Source organism: Carcharhinus amblyrhynchos, chromosome 1 (assembly GCF_965287045.1).
Source record: "Carcharhinus amblyrhynchos chromosome 1, sCarAmb.v2.hapA, whole genome shotgun sequence".
Lineage (NCBI taxonomy): Eukaryota > Metazoa > Chordata > Chondrichthyes > Carcharhiniformes > Carcharhinidae > Carcharhinus > Carcharhinus amblyrhynchos.
This window is the reverse complement of record NC_137324.1, coordinates 87,819,839-87,839,828: the sequence shown is the minus strand read 5'-3', so window position 1 is coordinate 87,839,828 and position 19,990 is coordinate 87,819,839. Positions and strand designations below refer to the sequence as shown.

Below are 19,990 nucleotides of genomic sequence, written 5' to 3'. Positions count from 1 at the left end.
GTTTTGTAATGAAAATTGGTGGTCAGTCAATTGCCAGAAATGTAGACTGTGGTCAAGGAAGGGAAGGAAATCCTCAGAGGGAGGAATGAAATATTCATAATATCAATGTTCATTACAAACCTACCAACTCCCACAGCTAACTCAAGGGGGTCGACTGTGTTTGCTGCCCCCAATGCAGCCTCTACATTGGGGAAGCTAAACATAGACTGGGTGACTACTTTGCGGCACACCTTCGCTCCGCCCACAAGCATGACTCTAACCTTCCAATTACTTGCCACTTCAACTCCTCATCTTGCTCTCATGCCGATGTGTCTGTCCTCAGCCTGCTGCAATGCTCCAGTGATGTGCAGTGCAAACTGGAAAAACAACACCTTGTCTGCTAAGGTACATTTCAGCCTTCTGGATTCAACATTGAATTCAACAACTTTAGACTGTGAACTTCCCCTCCATCTTGATATACTCCCACCTCCCTTTTTTGCCTGTTAATTGGTTCCTGTAGCTGTCCCATGTTTTTCACTTTTGCTCCCACTAAGCACTGACCTATGTTCTATCAATACATTCTACTATCCCTCCATTGCCATTATTAACACTTCAGTCCCTAATGGCACCATTAACAACCCATTTGTTTCATGTCCATGGCATCATTCTCAATCTCTCATTAGCTCCCCACCTACCACTGATTTTCCATTCAGAAAAGATTTATAAATGGGCAGTTTGGGAGTGGGGGTAGTTGTTTCAGATTCCAGATTGCACAGTATTTTGCTTTTATTCCCAAAATTAGTCCTTGGACTTCAGATCACTGGCATTCCTTTCTTAAGTTCCTTTTCCAGACCTCCCCTTACCATCTGATGTCCTTGAAAAATTGTGTCCCTTCAATCAAGAGGTTTCTCCAGGTAAGTTTCTTCTGAGCAAGGATCACCCAGGTGTTGACATCCATGTTGCGTTCCTTGAAATAAACCTTCAGGGTGTCTTTGAAATGCTTCATTTGTCATCCTGTTGCTCGAGTATCATCCTTGAGCTGGGTGAAGCTGATTTACTTTGGCAGTTGTGACTCAGGCATCTTAAACAGTGGCTCGCCCAGCGGAGGTTGTTTTGAATTATCATGACATTGACGCTGATGCTCTTGACTCCTTCAAGTTCACTGAAGTTAGTATGTCTATCCTCCTAGATAATGTGGAGAATCTGTCTCAGACACAATTGATAATCCCTTTCCAGGGCCTTGAGGTGTGTTTGCATGTAGTCCAGGTTTCTGAGCAGTACAGAAGATTTGGGAAGATGACTGCCTTGTACGTGAGTTGTCGACAACTTTTATTCTTCGGTGTCCCAACGCGGAATGCATGGATATGATGTTGGATCACCACATTGATGTCAACCTTGGATGAAAGATAGCTTTCAGAAGAAGAAAAGTGTTCCATGTTCAGGAGGGTTTCTCCATTGATTTTGGTAGAGGGAGAGATCGGATTTCGCCCTAGGGTGGCAATGTAGATTAGGATGGTAATAGTGCAAAGTTCCTGATATAATTTTGGCACCATTCTTTTATTTCCTTTTCAAATTCAGGAAGGCGAATGGGATGCTGGCCTTCATAGCGAGGGGGATTGAATATAAAAGTAAGGAGGTCTTGCTGCGGCTGTATAGGGCATTGGTGAGGCCGCAGCTGGAGTACTGTGTGCAGTTTTGGTCGCCGTACTTAGGCAAGGATATTTTGGCCTTGGAGGGAGTGCAGAGGAGGTTTACTAGGCTGATACCGGAGTTGAAGGGGTTGAGCTATGAGGAGAGGCTGAATAAACTAGGCTTGTACTCGTTAGAGTTTAGAAGAATGAGGGGAGATCTCATTGAGACATATAAGATGATGAATGGGATGGATAGGATAGAGGTGGAGAGACTCTTCCCACTCAGAGGACAGTAGGACTAGGGGGCACAGCCTCAAGATAAAGGGGGGTGGTTTAGAACGGAGTTGAGGAGGAACTTCTTCACTCAAAGGGTGGTGAATCTCTGGAATTCTCTGCCCGTTGAGGTGGTGGAGGCTGCCTTGCTAAATATTTTTAAGACGCGGGTTGATATGTTTTTGATAGGCAAGGGGATTAAGGGTTATGGGGAGAGGGCGGGAATGTGGAACTGAGCCACGACAGATCAGCAATGATCTTATTGAATGGCGGGGCAGGCTCGAAGGGCCGGATGGCCTACTCCTGCTCCTATTTCTTATGTTCTTATGTTCTTAAATATATTCCTATATCTGTCCCACCATTTGAAGATCTGTAGAATAGACCTAAATATGTAATGTTTTTTTTTGAGTACTTACCAAATAGACCTAGAACATCTCTCTCTCTCTCTCTCCAGCACAGTAACAGTATCTTTAATTTGCACTGCCATCCTTTCTCCTGCCTTTGCCGAACACCTTGTTTCTAGGAATGTTTAGTAACCAGTTCTGTCCTTTTTTGAGCTGGCTCTCCTTATCGCTACTGCATCTGCAACATACCAATGTTCTTTACCCTGTGCATTCATATACACACATTGAAAATCTGCCTTAGGTCTGATTGTTTCCTCTTTCTGTGCCTTACCTAATATCGTATTTCCTATTCCTTATCTATCTTATCTAATTGAAGAGGTCCTATGCATTACCTAAACTGTCAAAATAAGTCTACTTGATGTCTTTAAAAAAATGTGTTAATGTAATTTCCAAACATAGAGGTGAATATTAAGATTCTGGGAGATAGTGAAGATTAATAGTTGAAAAGCAGATTGATAAGAAAAGGAGATAAGGAAGGAGAATAAATGAGAAAGCACTGATAGGAAAAGCAAAGTGACCAAAACCTGGAAAAGGGTGATTGAGAATTTTTTGTTTTAAATCTCAAACTGTTTTTTAACGTGTACTATCTTTTCCACCACAAAAGCTTGATGCACCATTTCCTGTTTAAAACAGAAAGCTGGCCTTTTCTCTCACTAAATACTTTTCCTTCACCATTAGTGCATTTGTACAGTGTGCAAGTTGGCACAACTTTACTGAAACAAAATACCTATTTTTTTCTCTCTCCCTGTGCAAAAGCATGTTTCTTGTACTTGCTGTTTTGCATAATGTTTAGTTGAACTGACAACCAATTTTGAAACAGCTGTAGTGTGTTGGTAAACCTACCCTTAGGTATGCAATTTGAAGTATATTTTTTAACCAAATTGGGGTCTTCAGCTCCTTCACAGGTTTGGAAAATAATCAGAAACAAAAACACACAGCTGTAAATTCTCAGCAGGCTTGGCAGTGTCTTTGGGGAAATGGTTAGCATGTTGGGTCAGTTATCATTCATTAGTCTAGCATTTTCTATTTTCAAATTTCTAGCATCTGAAGTTGTCCTTAGTGAGAGAATTTTGAAAGACAATGGCCTGTAACACAAGGAAGCAATAAACTGAAACTTCCACGTGTAGAAATGACTTGCATGGAAATATAGAAGCAGGAGTAGACCATTCAGTCCTTTTGAGGCTGCTCCATCATTCATTTTGATTATGGCTAATCATCACATTCAATTTCCTGATCTTGCATATCCCTTGATCCTTTAGCCCCAAGAGCTATATTTAATTTCTTCTTGAAATCTCACAACATTTTGGCCTCAACTACTTTCTGTGGTAGTGAATTCCACAGATTGACCACTTCCTGGGTGAAGAAATTTCCCCTCAAAGGTTTACCCCATATCCTCAAATTATGAGCCCTGGTTTTGGGCTCTCCATCATCAGGGATATTCTTTTTGCATCTACTCTGTCTAATCCATTCAGAATATTGTAAGTTTCTATGAGATCCCCTCTCACTCTTCTAAACACCAATGAATATAATACTAACAATTTAGTCTCCTCGTATGTCAGACCTGCCATTCTAGGAATCAACCTGGGTAAACCTTCCCTCAACTCCTTCGATAGCAAGGCCATCCTTCCTCAGGACACCAAAGCTGCACACACTGTTCCACATGTAGCCTTACCCATGCCCTACACAATTGCTGTAAAACATCCCTATTCCTATACTCAAATCCTCTCGCTGTGAAGGCCAACATACCATATGCTGCCTTTACTGCTTGCTGTACCTGTGTGCTTACTTTCAGTGACCAATGCATGAGGACAGCAAGGTTTCAATTTACACCCATTCAATACTGTGGGAGATAATTATTCTCATAAGTAACTATCAAATATTTGATATCATGAGTTATTGGAATTAATATTGCCAAGTTATTGTTAGTAATATTTTTGCAGTAAAATGCTCTCATTTAATACAAGTTCATATTTGCTTCACTATTAGGCTGCAATAAGCAACCTCATATCTTATTTGGCAACACAAAGTTTGTGTTGAGGCACCCTTCTATTGCGTCTACAAATGGCGAGCATTCAAGTACAGCAAGAAATTGCTATGTGATGCTGTTGAATCTTTTCATCTTGCACTCATCAGGACAGATGCAAGGATGTCAGATTTCGAAAGGAGCAGCAATATATATTGCATGAGAAAAGGGATGCTGCAAAGAGCAGAACGTGGAATCGTTGTGGGTGGAGATTAGGAACAGCAAAGGGAGGAAGACGCTGGTGGGTGTCGTCTATAGGCCCCCGAATAATGATCTGGAGGTGGGGCGAGCTGTTAACGCGCAAATAAGTGCGGCGTGCAGGAACGGAACGGCCGTAATTATGGGAGATTTCAATCTGCATATTGATTGGTCGACCCATGTTGGACGCGGTGGGCTCGAGGAGGAGTTCTTGGAATGCTGGCGGGATAGTTTCCTTGAACGGTGTGTGTTGGAGCTGACGAGGGAGCGAGCTATCTTGGATCTGGTGTTATGTAATGAGGCGGGTAGAATTAGGGACCTTGTGGTGAAGGATCCTCTTGGGGAGAGTGATCATTGTATGGTGGAGTTTCTGGTGCAGATGGAGGAGGAGAAAGTGGGTTCCCGGACATGCGTCCTTTGTTTGAACAGAGGGGAGTACGGTAGGATGAGAGAAGAATTGGCGAATGTTGACTGGGGGAGCGCATTGGAAGATAGGTCTGCTGAGGAGCAGTGGAGGATCTTTAAGGAGATCTTTCTTGGTGCTCAGCAGAAATTTATTCCGATGGTTAAAAAGGACAATAGGAGGAGAGGTAATAAGCCGTGGATAACGAAGGAGGTGAAGGAAAGTGTTAAATTAAAAGCGGAGGCGTTTAGAGTAGCTAAGAGTAGTGGGCGAGAAGAGGATTGGGAGAGGTTTAAATGTCAACAAAGATTGACAAAGAAGTTGATAAAGAAGGGTAGGAGAAACTATGAAACTGGGCTAGCGCTTAATATAAAAAAGGATAGCAAGAGTTTTTATAAATATATAAAAAGGAAGAGGCTGGCTAGGGTGAACGTTGGACTCTTAGAGGATGAGAGGGGGGAGTTAGTGGTAGGGGATGGGGAAATGGCTGAGGGCTTGAATAACTTCTTTGTTTCGGTCTTCACGGAGGAGGACGTGAATAATTTGCCGGGTGTTAGCGATGGAAAGGTGGTAGGACTGGAGGGTCTCAATGACATTGTTGTTACTAGAGAGGTGGTGCTCGACAGACTGGAGGGACTGATTGTGGACAAGTCCCCAGGACCGGATGGAATGCACCCGAGGGTTCTGAAAGAAATGGCGGAGGTGATAGTGGATGCCTTGGTGGTTATTTTCCAGACGTCGCTGGATTCCGGGGAAGTGCCGGAAGATTGGAGGGTGGCTAATGTTACGCCATTGTTTAAGAAGGGTGGCAGGCAAAAGGCAGGGAATTATAGGCCGGTTAGTTTAACGTCTGTTGTGGGTAAAATGTTAGAATCCGTCATCAAGGAGGAAATAGCGAGGCATCTTGAGGGGAATTGCTTGATAGAGCAGACGCAGCACGGTTTCGTTAAGGGGAAGTCGTGTCTGACAAATTTATTGGAGTTCTATGAGGATGTGTCTAGGGGAGTGGATAGAGGAGAGCTGGTGGATGTGGTCGGTCTTGATTTTCAGAAGGCATTTGACAAGGTACCTCACAAGAGGTTATTGCAGAAGGTAAGGGGACATGGAGTTGGGGGTAGGGTGTTAGTGTGGATAGAGGATTGGTTGTCAAATAGGAGGCAGAGAGTGGGGGTCAATGGGTGCTATTCGGATTGGCGGTTGGTGACTAGTGGAGTGCCCCAGGGGTCGGTGCTGGGGCCTCAGCTATTTACCATTTACATAGATGATCTGGAGGAGGGAACCGAGTGTATGGTGTCGAAATTTGCTGATGACACCAAGATTGGTGGAACGGCAAATTGCGTGGAGGGTGTGGAGAGTCTGCAGAAGGATCTAGATAGGCTGGGCGAATGGGCGAGGAACTGGCAAATGGAATTTAATGTTGGCAAGTGCGAGGTGGTCCACTTTGGTAGGAATAATGGTAGGAAGGACTATTTCTTACGGGGCGAAAAACTGCAGCAGGCGGTGGTGCAGAGGGACCTCAGGGTCCTTGTGCATGAGTCGCAAAAACCCAGCCTGCAGGTGCAGCAGGTGGTCAGGAAGGCTAATGGGATGCTGGCCTTCATAGCGAGGGGGATTGAATATAAAAGTAAGGAGGTCTTGCTGCGGCTGTATAGGGCATTGGTGAGGCCGCAGCTGGAGTACTGTGTGCAGTTTTGGTCGCCGCACTTACGCAAGGATATTTTGGCCTTGGAGGGAGTGCAGAGGAGGTTTGCTAGGCTGATACCGGAGTTGAAGGGGTTGAGCTATGAGGAGAGGCTGAATAAACTAGGCTTGTACTCGTTAGAGTTTAGAAGAATGAGGGGAGATCTCATTGAGACATATAAGATGATGAATGGGATGGATAGGATAGAGGTGGAGAGACTCTTCCCACTCAGAAAGGACAGTAGGACTAGGGGGCACAGCCTCAAGATAAAGGGGGGTGGTTTAGAACAGAGTTGAGGAGGAACTTCTTCACTCAAAGGGTGGTGAATCTCTGGAATTCTCTGCCCGTTGAGGTGGTGGAGGCTGCCTTGCTAAATATTTTTAAGACGCGGGTTGATATGTTTTTGATAGGCAAGGGGATTAAGGGTTATGGGGAGAGGGCGGGAATGTGGAACTGAGCCACGACAGATCAGCCATGATCTTATTGAATGGCGGGGCAGGCTCGAAGGGCTAGATGGCCTACTCCTGCTCCTATTTCTTATGTTCTTATGATTGCTTCACTTTGGCTCTCAATGTGTTGCCATGACAAATGCACCAATGAGCTATTGTTGCCTATATCTTTGTTTATTTAGAAAAGGGCTATACTCAACCTGCCCATGATTCCAAAGCTTGGAACATCAATGTTTAACATTAAAAATGATTCCATGTGCCGAATGTGAAAATAATGTACTAACAACCAATTTAATATTTTCAGTTGAACTCAATAGATGCTAGATATAAGCTGCATAGAAGTTATGCAGGGACCTGTCCTTTTCAGACAAAAAGGATACATCCAGACATTGAACCTTTCTGGAATAAACCAAAGTGCGTGGGGTGGGGGGGTGGGGTACAGACAGTTGCTCCAGTCACCATAGCAACATCCCAACCAATCAGTACCCATTTTCTCATGCAGTACATATTGCTGTTTTCTTTGAAATTTCATATTCGTATGCTTGTCCTGATGTGGACAAGACTCTTTTTTTCATCCATACTTGAATTCTGAACAGCTATGTTATTTGGTGTGTTGCCCTTCAGAGGTAATTCTATATTAATCACAGAAATTGAAGTCTTTAATGTACAATCCCAAGATGGTTCACAGACATGTGACAAAATAGATTCAAATATCAAAGGCATAGACAAGAGTTCAGATCTGGGAGAGATTGAAGAATGGAGTTCATCAGTGTTTCCAAAGATAAAGAACTAATATGAAATTGGGGGAAGTTTCCAACAATGAGTGTTATGACAGCTGAAGTTTGTCCACCAGTAGTTGGCAAAAGGAGGGACAAGTCTAGATTTGGAGAATAAAAATAAGCAGGACGATGTCCAAGTGGAAAGATTGGAAAGGGATGAGATTATAAAGGGGGCTTGATGGCTATGATTCAGTGCACAAGAAGGTAGGAAACTAATATAGGTAAATGTGGTATAAATGCCTTAATTTGAACAAGTTGGAATTTATGGAAATAGGAGGTCATGCGAACAACGTTGGAAATGTCAAGTCTAGAGGTTACATAAGCATAGCACTCGGTTTGAGGTGAGGTTAGATTAAGGTGGGTTGGGCAGTGTGGTGGTGGTATAAATAAGCAACCTTAATGATTCGGATCTAGGGTTGAAGTTTAGCTATGGGGTGATGTAAGTTTTCACTGATCTGGCTCGGACTGAACCAGTCTGGAGAGGGTGGTGGACTCCAGTGAAGGGGCAAAGATTTTGTCTTGCAGTTTAAGGCAGTGTTTTTTAAATTAATTACATGATGTAGGTACCACTGACAAGTTCAGTTTTTATTGTCCATCTCTTATTGCCCTTGAGAAAGTGGCAATGAAATGCTGCTTTGAGCCATTACCGTCCATCCAGTAAGGTACCCCCACAGGTAGGGCAGTCAGGGTTTTGATCCATTGATCAAGGAACGGTGGCTTGATGATGTCAGGATGATGTACAACTTTAAAGGAAACTTGCAGGTAATGGTGACATTGTGCACCAGCTACTTCTGCTCTTGGACCTCCCAACTTTGGATTCAAAGTATGTGGGTAAAGGTTGTGGGCTTGGAAGATGCTTTTTGAGATCCCAGGGTGAGATCCAAGTGTACTGTGGTGATTGTGGCTGCAGTGTTTACACTGACTCTCTTCACCATTGACTTAATGTTTATGGTGGTGGTTTGGGTGCCAGTGAAACCGGCTGCTTTGCCCTGGTGTTGAGTTTTGTGAGTTGGGGCTGCATCCCACCCAGGTAAGTAGAAACTTTTCCATCACATCCCTGACTTGTATTTTAGGAGAGAGAAAGTGAGCCACCTGCCATGGAATATTCAGCCTCTTCTGCTCTTGAAGATTAATGCTGCTTTACAGTCAAGTTTCTGCTCAGGGATGCTCAAGATGGTGGGGAATTTAGTGACAATAATACCTTTGTATATCAAGCGAAGTGTTCAACTCTTTGAGATAGTCACTTTGTTGAGAAATGCTATTTGTTGCTTATTAGCCCAAGTTTGAATGTGATGCTGACTGTTCTGGAATTCAGGTGCTTTTTAACAAGCCCCTGTGCTGAAGGGAAGTAGTGAGCTCTTGATGTCCATCCAGCATTCATGTTGCCAAAATTCGCTATTTATATTACTGTGGGTTGGATCTTGCTCTGTAAAATGACTGCTTTATTGTTTACATGAATGACTGCTTTGAAATATTGGAAAAATATAATCAAATGTTTATAGAAATGTAAGTAATTTTTCTTCTAGTTGAATATCACATTTATTCTACTTATGTGGAAGATTTTGTGTATGATTGCTGAAGTATTTTGAGTAGTGGGACCATACTTTAATTGAGCTACTTCAGCTAAACTGCTACGTGTGTGTAATTTCTTACTGGAGCAATTGATGTACTCTACAACCAAAATAACGGTTAATTAAAAATGAAGATTAGAACAATAAGTAATCTAATTAGACAAACAGATCATTTAACTTGTGAAATGTTATTTTTAAAACTCTATGTTGCTTCACCGTTTCTGATATACCACAAAGTGCTACATAGGGCACAGAAGCCTTAATTTATTCAATAAATGGAACTGACCAGATGCAATGTATGAAGTGACTTGTTCCACCTATTTTCATTTGTACATTGGGACCTGTTTGACATTGCTGAATACTTGACTGTCAGACCAGTTAAGAAATTTTGTTCCGTTTTGATATAAACCTGAAGATTTCATGTTTTAGTTATATTGTAGCTGTCTAATTTATCAAAGCTAAAAAACAAAACTTGTATAAATACATTGAGAGTATGGGAAAGGAAATATGGGCCTGTTGAAAATGGATGTAGCCAAACAATAATGGGTAATAAGAAAATTGCAGACTTGTGTAATGTTAACACCCATTTGTTAAGAGCTTCACTGATGTTACCCGAGTTTCTCAAAACTCCAAAGGATAACTTGAAACACTGGTTCTTGGTTGTATATATTAGTTTTTTTAATTAGTGTTACAGTAGGCTTACATTAACACCGCAGTGAAGTTACTGTGAAAATTCCCTAGTTGCCACACTCCGGCACCTGTTTGGATACACTGAGGGAGAATTTAGCATGGCCAATGCACCTAACTAGCATGTCTTTTGAACTGTGGGAGGAAACTGGAGCACCTGGAGGAAACCCACGCAAACACAGGAGAACATATACAATGACCCAAACCGGGAATAGAACCCGGGTCCCTGAGGCAGCAGTGCTAATGTTTGGAATAATGTAAGGAACACTGTACAACAGTGAGAAATCAGTCCAGTCATTGTATAAACAGTTAATAAAAAAATTTATTAAAATTAAATAAAAAACAAGTAAAAATAATATACAGTATGACACCTAAGTATATTAATGACCAAACACCATTTTATTTGTAATTTCCTCTTTTTCCTATGATATATCCATGTTCCATGTGGTAGACAGAGGGAAACCGGTGGATGTAGTGTTTCTCGATTTTCAAAAGGCATTTGATAAGGTCCTGCACAAAAGGTTGCTTCAGAAGGTTAGGGGGCATGGAATTGGGGGTAAGGTGTTAGCGTGGATAGAGGATTGGTTGCCTAATAGGAGGCAGAGAGTTGGTATGAATGGGTGCTATTCTGATTGGTGGTTGGTAACTAGTGGAGTGCCGCAGGGATCAGTGCTGGGGCCTCAGCTATTTACCATTTATATAGATGATCTGGAGGAGGGGGCTGAGTGTAGGGCGACAAAATTTGCTGATGACACAAAGATGAGTGGAAAAGCAAATTGTGCAGAGGGTGTGGAAAGTCTGCAGAGGGATCTGGATAGGCTGAGCGAGTGGGTGAGGACCTGGCAGATGGAGTACAATGTTAGCAAGTCTGAGGTTATCCACTTTGGCAGAAATAATAGGAGGGATTATTATTTAAAGGGCGAAAAGCTGCAGCATGCTACAGTGCAGAGGGACCTGGCGGTCCTTGTGCATGAGTCGTAAAAACCCAGTCTGCAGGTGCAGCAGGTGATCAAGAAGGCGAATGGGATGCTGACCTTTATAGCGAGGGGGATAGAATATAAAAGCAGGGAGGTCTTGCTGCAACTGTACAGGGCATTGGTGAGGCCGCAGCTGGATTACTGTGTGCAGTTTTGGTCGCCGCACTTGCGCAAGGATATTTTGGCCTTGGAGGGAGTGCAGAGGAGGTTCACTAGGCTGATACCGGAGATGATGGGGTTGGACTATGAAGAGAGACTAAATAGACTGGGCCTGTACTAGTTGGAGTTTAGAAGGCTGAGGGGGGATCTTATAGAGACGTATAAGATAATGAAAAGGATGGATAGGGTAGAGGTAGAGAGATTCTTCCCGTTCAGAAAGGACAGCAGGACTAGAGGGCACAGCCTCAAGATAAGGGGGGGGGGGGCAGTTTAGAACGGAGTTGAGGAGGAACTTCTTCACTCAAAGGGTGGTGAATCTCTGGAATTCTCTGCCTGTTGAAGTGGTGGAGGCTGCCTCGCTAAATTTATTTAAGACACGGGTAGCTAGGTTTTTGGTAGACAAGGGAATTAAGGGTTATGGGGAGAAAGCGGGAAAGTGGAACTGAGCCACTTCAGATCAGCCATGATCTTATTGAATGGCGGGGCAGGCTCGAAGGGCTAGATGGCCTACTCCTGCTCCTACTTATGTTCTCTAAACTCACTCAAGATGTGCCTTTTCCCAAATATACGCTTTAGTAACTCTAATTGTAGCTCATTGTTACCGCACAATGCATCTTTTGCTGGTACAGTAAAGGCACAAAATACATCTTTTCGAGGAGAATATCTATAATCTGCCAACGCTTTTTATGTTAGATGGAACAGGCCTCAGTCACTATGATCTTGCTGGACATAGCCTCTCTGAAGATTTTCTTTGGCTAGTTTCTATCTAACAGCCATTCTCCCCAGTGAGAGTGCTGGCCATTATACAGGTCAGATGTTTTGAATTCCACCCCATGGATTTGGCTATCTGATTTCCTTGCTTTTAGAAGGTATCAATTTTGTGTAGCCCCACTGATCTCTAGTAAACAATGTTTCTCACATGGCAACTTGCACCTCAATTCTCAAGATTTCTGCTAATCTTGTTGCTGGGCAAATCACATCCGTGTTCCTCTGGATCCCTGCTAGCATGCTACTTATTTTTGTTTTCATCTCAAGTTCATTGTTAACCCTGTTAACTTCCCAATTCCTGTCCCGTTTCACAGTGAAGAAAGAGGGCAAAATATTGGTGCTGGTACTGGTATTTAAAAATAATTCACGGAGGAACTTGGTGGATTTAGGTTAATTTTTAAAATTTGGTAATGGAGAAAACAATGGAACAGAAAATATTCAGGACTATATGATTTCATAATATTTTAAAAAAAAAAGGAGCAGGATAAGACCATGTCCCCCATTGACCCTGTTTTTGCCACTTGGAATGATCCTGGTTGACCTTGGGCTTCAGGTCCACTTTTGCACCCCAGCTCCCCATATCTTTGATTCCCTGAGACACCAAAAATCTGTTTGCTTCAGCCTTAAAAAAATTCAATGATGGAGTGTTCACAAATCTTTGAATAGAGAATTCCCAAGTTTGTAACATTGCGAAGAAATTTCTTCTCACCTCAGTTTTAAATGATCGTTCTCCCTTACCCTGAGACTGTGCCTTCATATTCTAGATATTCCCAGCCAGAAGAAACAACCTCTGTCTACGCAGTCAAGCACTTTTAGGGTCTTTTTATGTTTCAATGAGATCACCTTTCATTCTTCTTAACTCCAGAGAATATGGACCCAATTTACTCTGCCTCAATCCAGGAACTAATCTTATGAACAACCTTCACTGTATCACTTCCAACACAAGTGTATCCATCCTTAAATATGGATGCCAAAACTGCATACAGTATTCCAGGTGTAATCTCACCAAAGCCCTGAAGTATTGCAGCAAATCTTGTTTATTCTTGTATTCATTTCCATTGCAATAAAAGGCATCATGCAAGTTACTTTTTTTAATTATACCTTTTTTAAAAATGCTGCTTTTCCAAACTTATGACCAAAGTGAACAACTATTTGCTCTCATACTTCATCGGCTACATTATTGCCCACTCACTTAACTTGACTTTATCTCCGCAATCTTTGCGTCGTCCTCAAAGTTTGCATTTCCACCTAGCTTTATATCATCGCAAGCTTGGATGCATTACTCTGTACCTTTTGCGTAAGTCAAGATTGTAAGCAAATGATGCTCCAGCACTAAATAACATGTGAACAAGGTAGCACGAGGCAACCAAGTATTAGGAGAGCACGCAAATGAGATTCAATATTTTTGAATCTCCTAAACATTTTGTTTTTCCTCCTTATTGACTCCCTTTGAAATGTGGCATTTATAACTGAATGCGGTGGAGACCAGCTTCCATTCTTGCAACTCTTTATCCACCCACAGTGCATTTCTGACTGTAACCTGGAAGAGCTTTCTTTGAGACGACTTCTAATTGGTGATTTGCCTGGTTTACGTTTCAAAAGCACACAGCTAAGATTAGGAAATTGTCCATTTGGAAATTAATAAATACAAATCTGTGTCTTGGTGTGCTGCTGTTACACATTATTAGAGCTGTTGTGCTTGTTAATTTACTTCAATGTGCCAAAACTACTACTAGTGTTCTTATGTTTAATTTGTGCCAAATGTGAAATAAATTCCTAAGGATTGTAACAATCAGACGGGGACAGATCAAATCACTCATTTGACTGAACAGTTTTTTTTAAAAAACTGTTATATTTTCCAGTTAATTGAGCACTTAACTATATATGTGCTATCTTCATAAAAGAACTAAAAAAGACCAGTTTCCTGGAGAAAGGAAGATGTTAGCTTTATTATACATCAATCTAAGTAAAATGCACCAACATTTGTGCCATGGAGATGAACCAGGAAATTACATACGCGTGAGTTTCATGTCAGGTATAGGGAAACTATTGGAGAAAATTCTGAAGGGGAGGATTATATTCCATTAGGGAAAGCATGACTTAATTAGGGATGGTCAGCACGGCTTTGTCAGAAAGAGGTCACGTCTAACAAATTTGTTAGAATTTTTCAAAAACGTGACCGTGTGGACGAGGGACATTCAGTTGATGGATTTAAATGGATTTTAGCAAAACTTTTGATAAGGTCCCACATGGGAGACTGATAGAAAAGCTTGGTATGATTCCTGCTGTGCTCAAGACAGCAAGGAACTACAAAAAGTCATGAATGTAGTCTAATCCATCACGCAAACCAACCTCCCATCCATCAACTCTGTCTACAATTCCTGCTGCCTTGGCAGAGCAGCCAGTATAATTAAGGACCCCGTGTGCCCTGGCCATTCTCTTTTTCACTTTCCGTCAGGAAAAAGACACAAAAGTCTGAGGTCACGTACCAACTGACTCAAGAACAGTTTCTTTGACTTTTGAATGGACACTTTGCATTAAGTTGATCTTTCTCCACACCCTAGCTATGACTGTAACACTACATTCTGTACTGTCTCGTTTCCTTCTCTGGGAATGGTATGCTTTGTCCGCATAGCGCACAAGAAATAATGCTTTTCACTATTAACACGTGACATTAATTAATCAAATCATCATTTTTATGCTTCCTGCCAAAATGGAGAATTTCACATTTGCCCATATTATATTCCTTTACCAGATCTTTGCCCAGTCACTTAACCTCTCCGTATGCCTTTGTAGCCTCCTTGGGTCCACTTCACAATTTACTTCCAACCTATCTTTGTGTCACCAACATTGGATCAAATGCCTTTTAAAATTGTACAGTACATTCACCAGTTCTCTTCACAGCGTGTGTGATCCTTAAAAACTCCAGAAAGTTTGGGGCACAGATAAAGCAAATGTTGGTGCCAGCAAAAAGTAACATGAGAGAGACATTAAAGGTTCCTTGAAATGCTAAGGTTTTGTGGATCACCACCTGTAATTATTTGTCTACGTCCTCAAATTCTTTAAAAATCAAAAAAATTATGGTGGTGCCATGATTTTTCTTTGTTTTTTTTCAAAGAATGAGTGTGAGAGTTCATGGTCAAGTCCTTGCTATTTGAATAAACACTCATACATCAGAGATACTGAGAAGGGGGTGAGGCAGCATGTACAAAGCATGAGGGTGAACCAATTTCAGATGTCTTTCTCCACATGTGCCAAATGGATGAATCTGTCTGTCTTCTCTTGAGGTCTCTACCATCAGACAATCCAACAGTAAGTGAACTTGATTCACTTCAGCTGGTATCAAGAAATGGCTAAGTGCATTGAATGGGGAAAAGTAATGTGCTCCAGCAATATTTGGACTGTAGTGCTGAAAGCTGGTGGTAGTTGCCATCCTAGCCAAGCTGTTCTAGTACGGCTACAACATTGGCATCTATTCACCTAGGTGGAAAGTTACATGGGTATGTCATATCCACAAAAAGCAGGATAACTACAATTCAGCAAATCACTATCACATCCATCTACTATTAATCATCAATAAAATGGTAGAAGGCTCTGTCAACTGTACTGGAAAAATTCTTCACTGGCCGAAGTTGAAAAGGAAAATGGTCGTGTCAGCCCCAGGAAATTGATCTGAGAGAGTCTCGTAGATGTGTGGTAGCCCCAACCACCTTCAGTTTCTCATCAATGACCTTCCCTCCGTCAAAAGGTCAATGTTCAGTTTTGCTGACAATTCCTCATACTGGAACAGTCAATACCTGCATGTAGCAAGACCTGGACAACATTCAGACCTGAGGTGAAATTGACAGGTGACAATTGTCTACACAGGTAAGTAAGAGTAGGCAATGATCCTATCCCAACAAGAGGTAACCATCTTCCCTTGGAGTTCAATAGAATTACCATCACTGAATCCCTCATCAACGTTCTAGGGATAACAGTTGATAAACTTAAGTGAATGAGACGTAAATACTTTGGCTACAAGAGGGGTCAGAGGGTTTGGTATTTTGTGGTGAGTGACTCACCACCTGACTTCTCAAACCCTTTCACCATCTAAAAAGTATATGTGAAAGATGTGATGGAATGCTCACAACTTGTTTGGAGGAGTGCTGCTTCAGCAATGCTGCAGAAACTTTGCATGATCCAAGAAAAAGGCCAACTTGAGTGGACTCCCTTCGCAATTTGTGCACTATGTCAGCAGTGTGTACAATTTATAATGTACACTGCAGTCAGGGATTCTAACAGCACCTCTCAAACCTGAGGGGAACAGGATCACGGGAACACCACTTCCTTCAAGAGACCCTCCAAATCACGCAGCATTCTGACTTGTGAATATGTTGAGGTTCTTTCATCATTGTTGTGTCAAAGTCACGAAAATCCTCCCAAACAGTGCTATGGGATTACTTACACCAAAAGCATTTGGTGACCAAGAAGGTGGCTCACTTTGGAGGTAATTGGGAATGAATTAAAATCATTGTGATACTAACATTCCTCAAATGGATATATTAAAGTATCCTTATTTTACTTTTCACATTTTATTTGTTAATTTTCTTGGGAAACACCTTGGGGTATGTTACTACATTATGCCAGCTATATAAATGCAAGTTGTTGTTGTACTCTGATTTAAAAGTAATGCTACAGGAAATAAAGGTGACTTAGTTCCCAAGACTAAATTGACAAGTTTAATTACATTATAGACTGCATGCTGCCACAACTAGTGATAGCAGTTTTCATAAAATGTGTAGTGTCAGTATGTGTAGTAGCAATATGTATATGTATAAGTAAAAGCAGTAACATTGACTTGAAATGCTTTATTGACCGAATTACACCCTGAGAACTTAATTCTGGAAATGACACTAAAACAAATTATACTAGCATGAATTTTTGCACTCCTGCGATAGCCTTTATATTAATATTCCTAAAATAAGTACAAAAATAGACCCTGCTGCTGAATAATTGCTGAAATGATTATTTTCATGTTAAGTAAAAAAAAATGAAGTTACTGAATTTAAAAATTATTGCAGACTGTGCAGTAGGTGAGTGTGGAACACAATCTTAATCACTCGAAATCACGTTGCGATGTGATATTGTTGTGCAATGTTCATTTCATGCTTACCTGTACCATGTCAAATTCCAAATACATGGGAGTGATGGGCAAATTTGCCCAAATAACCCTCAAACTTGATGCGAAAAAAATCAAGAAAGGTCATCACCCTTGAATTTTATTGGAGGAGCAGTGAGCTTAGGAGACAGAATCTGAGCTACTCCAATCATGTTCTGTTTCTCCCATGTTGCCCCAACCCCTCTGGTCATAAGGTCCCCCTGTTCTTTTTGTTCTGGTGTTGTACTTTTTACCTTAGCAGGGTACTGGATTTTTTTAGGCTGCACTGATTGGACCACTCATTGTGAAGGGAATTCATTTTAGAGCAATAGGAGGAACCATATCAGCTCCAGGATCCAGCTGTTTTCAGGATCTCAAAGGCAGTTAGGTAGCTGGATGCTCTGGGCTCGAGACCTATGGCATAATGACCCTTATGCATTGCACACTTGCTGGTGGACTTGCAGATGGGGACGTGAAGATTGGCTTTGAAAGGGTGGGTCTTTGCTTTGGCCTCAGCCGGTGCCAACTGCTTGGGCCTCTGCCTGTCATAAAGGAGCCACTGCAGGTTCCATGCATTCTGTCCGGTGCTTGTTATGCTGCCATACAAGCTCGCCAAGTCCAGGCTTTGGGCCCTAGGGGATCTGCCTATACAGACTGGACCTGGCTTTAACTCTGTCTTTGTGCTTTGGGAGTGTACAGAACTATGAGCAGCAGCTTAGATTGTCTCCCTCCCATCCCTGTGGATGGAGGGAGGTGCTAGAACATTATTGTGTTCTGTGATATTAAATTATGTTCCGTAAATTGGTATTTTGAACTAATATTTCTAACAGGGTACAGAAACTAGAATTGAGTTGCAACAATTTCATTCATCCGGACAGTGAGGAAACACTTACCTGAGTTCTCTGGAGCTCAGTTAGCTTACGGTAGAAATCCCTGATTAGATTATAACATTAAATCTCATTCCCTGTTAAACCTTTTCTGTAGATATACACCAATGCTGTTTCTCTCTCGCCCTACAATTTCTGTTCCATGTGTCAAATAATTAAATGAGATAAATCTGATCTTAATTTATTACTGTGAATTGGGGATTGTATTTATAATCCAAATTTGGAGCAAAATGCTGAAGAATCATATCCTAACTCTTCTTGTGAAAATGGAAAAAAAAAATCCCCCAAAAACCAAAAAGGAGTCCTTGAAAATTGAAAAGTAGGCCTCAAACATGGATGGGATGGATGGCGTATTTCAACCAATATACCAGGTACAGTTACAGGGATAGGTAATGTGTGAAACTGCAGTGTTAAATGTAATAACATAATAAAGAAATTCAAATCATGCTTATTGTTCAGCCATTTGGGCTGTGAGGCAAGAATGAAGTTAGTCTTAAAATTGTCTTCAGTTCAAAGCTGAATCTGCTCTTATTACATAGCTATTTTCCAGAGATGACAGTTAGTTATTTGGTGGAAGTTATGTTGCAGGTTCAGTGGCCCATTTGTTGTCCTTTGCTTTTTAGATTTCTATTAACTTTTACTAATTTGAGTAAATTGTATGAAGTTCATAGAATTCTATGATGATAGTGGGCCAGTAGTATTTCACGTTTGGAAAAATAAGTTTAAATTTGACATTGCAGTGTAAAAAATCATACGATTTCCAATATTTAATTGTAGTGCATGTTTCAAACACAAAATGAAAATGGTATTGTTAAATGACTTTCTAATGTATCTGCTTTGTATTTATGCAGGAGGGCGGTATCAACTAGAAATTAAAATTCCAGAAACATATCCATTTAATCCTCCAAAGGTGAGAGACATGTCTGTATACATGTGTTTCTGGATAAAATAACAGGGAATGACTGCTAAATTTACTAGCAGTATTAAAACTAGGAATGAGTTATTTGCAGCTTGATGCTTGTTGGCAGTTAACCATAAATTTAAATATTGTCCTTTGAACTATTGTAACTATCAGTTGAACACTGTCAATGTTTGAACTATTGTTGCATCTTCAAATAGATTTCGAACTTACTTTAAATTTTGAGAGAAGTCTTCAAAAATGTTTTTTTTCCTTTTCTCTCTTTATTAAAAATAGCTATTAATGAGCTTATGAATCTCATTTGCTGCATATTTTTTCTCTTTGGTGTCAGCCTTGGTTCAGTGGTAGAATTCCTATCTCTTAAAAGATTGTGGATTGAAGTCCTCTGCTGAAATGTGAGCACACTGGGGATGTTGCATTTTTTGGGAGTGCAGTCTTTCAGATGTAATGGTAAACCAGACACTAACTCTGTCAGGGCTCTCGGTGGGATATAAAAGGTCCATGCCACTACTTGAAGAAGAGCTATGAGGTTCTTCAGTGTCTTTGGCCAAAATTAATCCCTCAATTGTACCAACATTGTTCAAAGGGGTAGATAGTGATATGGTGGTAATGTCATTAGACTAATAATCCGAAGGTCCTGTTTAATGCTCACGGATGTGGTGGGTTCAAATCCCACCATAGCAGCTGGTGGAATTTAAATTGAATTGACAAATCTGGCAATATCAAGCTAGTCTCAGTAATGGTGACCATGATGACTATCTTCAGTTGCTGTAAAAACCCATCTGGTTCACTAATGCCCTTTAGGGAAGAAAATCTGTCATTTTTAGCTGGTCTTTCTGACTCCAGACTCTCAGCAGTGTGGTTAACTCTTGACTGCTCTCCGAAATGGCCAAGGGCAGTTAGAAATGGGCAAGGATTGCTGGCTTTGTTAGCGATGCTCAAATTCTATGAAAGTACAATAGAACATAGAACACTACAGCACAAACAGGCCCTTCGGCCCACGAGTTGCACCGATCACATCAACACCTACCAATCTATAGACCTATCTATAACCCCCAATCCCAT

At 41.3% G+C, this 19,990-nt stretch overlaps 1 protein-coding gene across 2 annotated transcripts in view; it reads left to right on the top strand.

Moving 5' to 3' along the window:
• ube2kb (ubiquitin-conjugating enzyme E2Kb (UBC1 homolog, yeast)) overlaps positions 1 to 19,990 on the top strand; it is a 97,819-nt gene that overhangs the window by 50,907 nt on the left and 26,922 nt on the right. The window contains exon 3 of one of the 2 annotated variants that reach the window (XM_080188606.1): positions 18,858 to 18,916. The exons of the other annotated variant lie outside the window; for it this stretch is intronic. Within the exon in view, the coding sequence (XP_080044732.1) occupies positions 18,858 to 18,916 (59 nt within the window). The remainder of the gene's footprint in view (positions 1 to 18,857; positions 18,917 to 19,990) is intronic. 2 annotated transcript variants of the gene reach the window in all.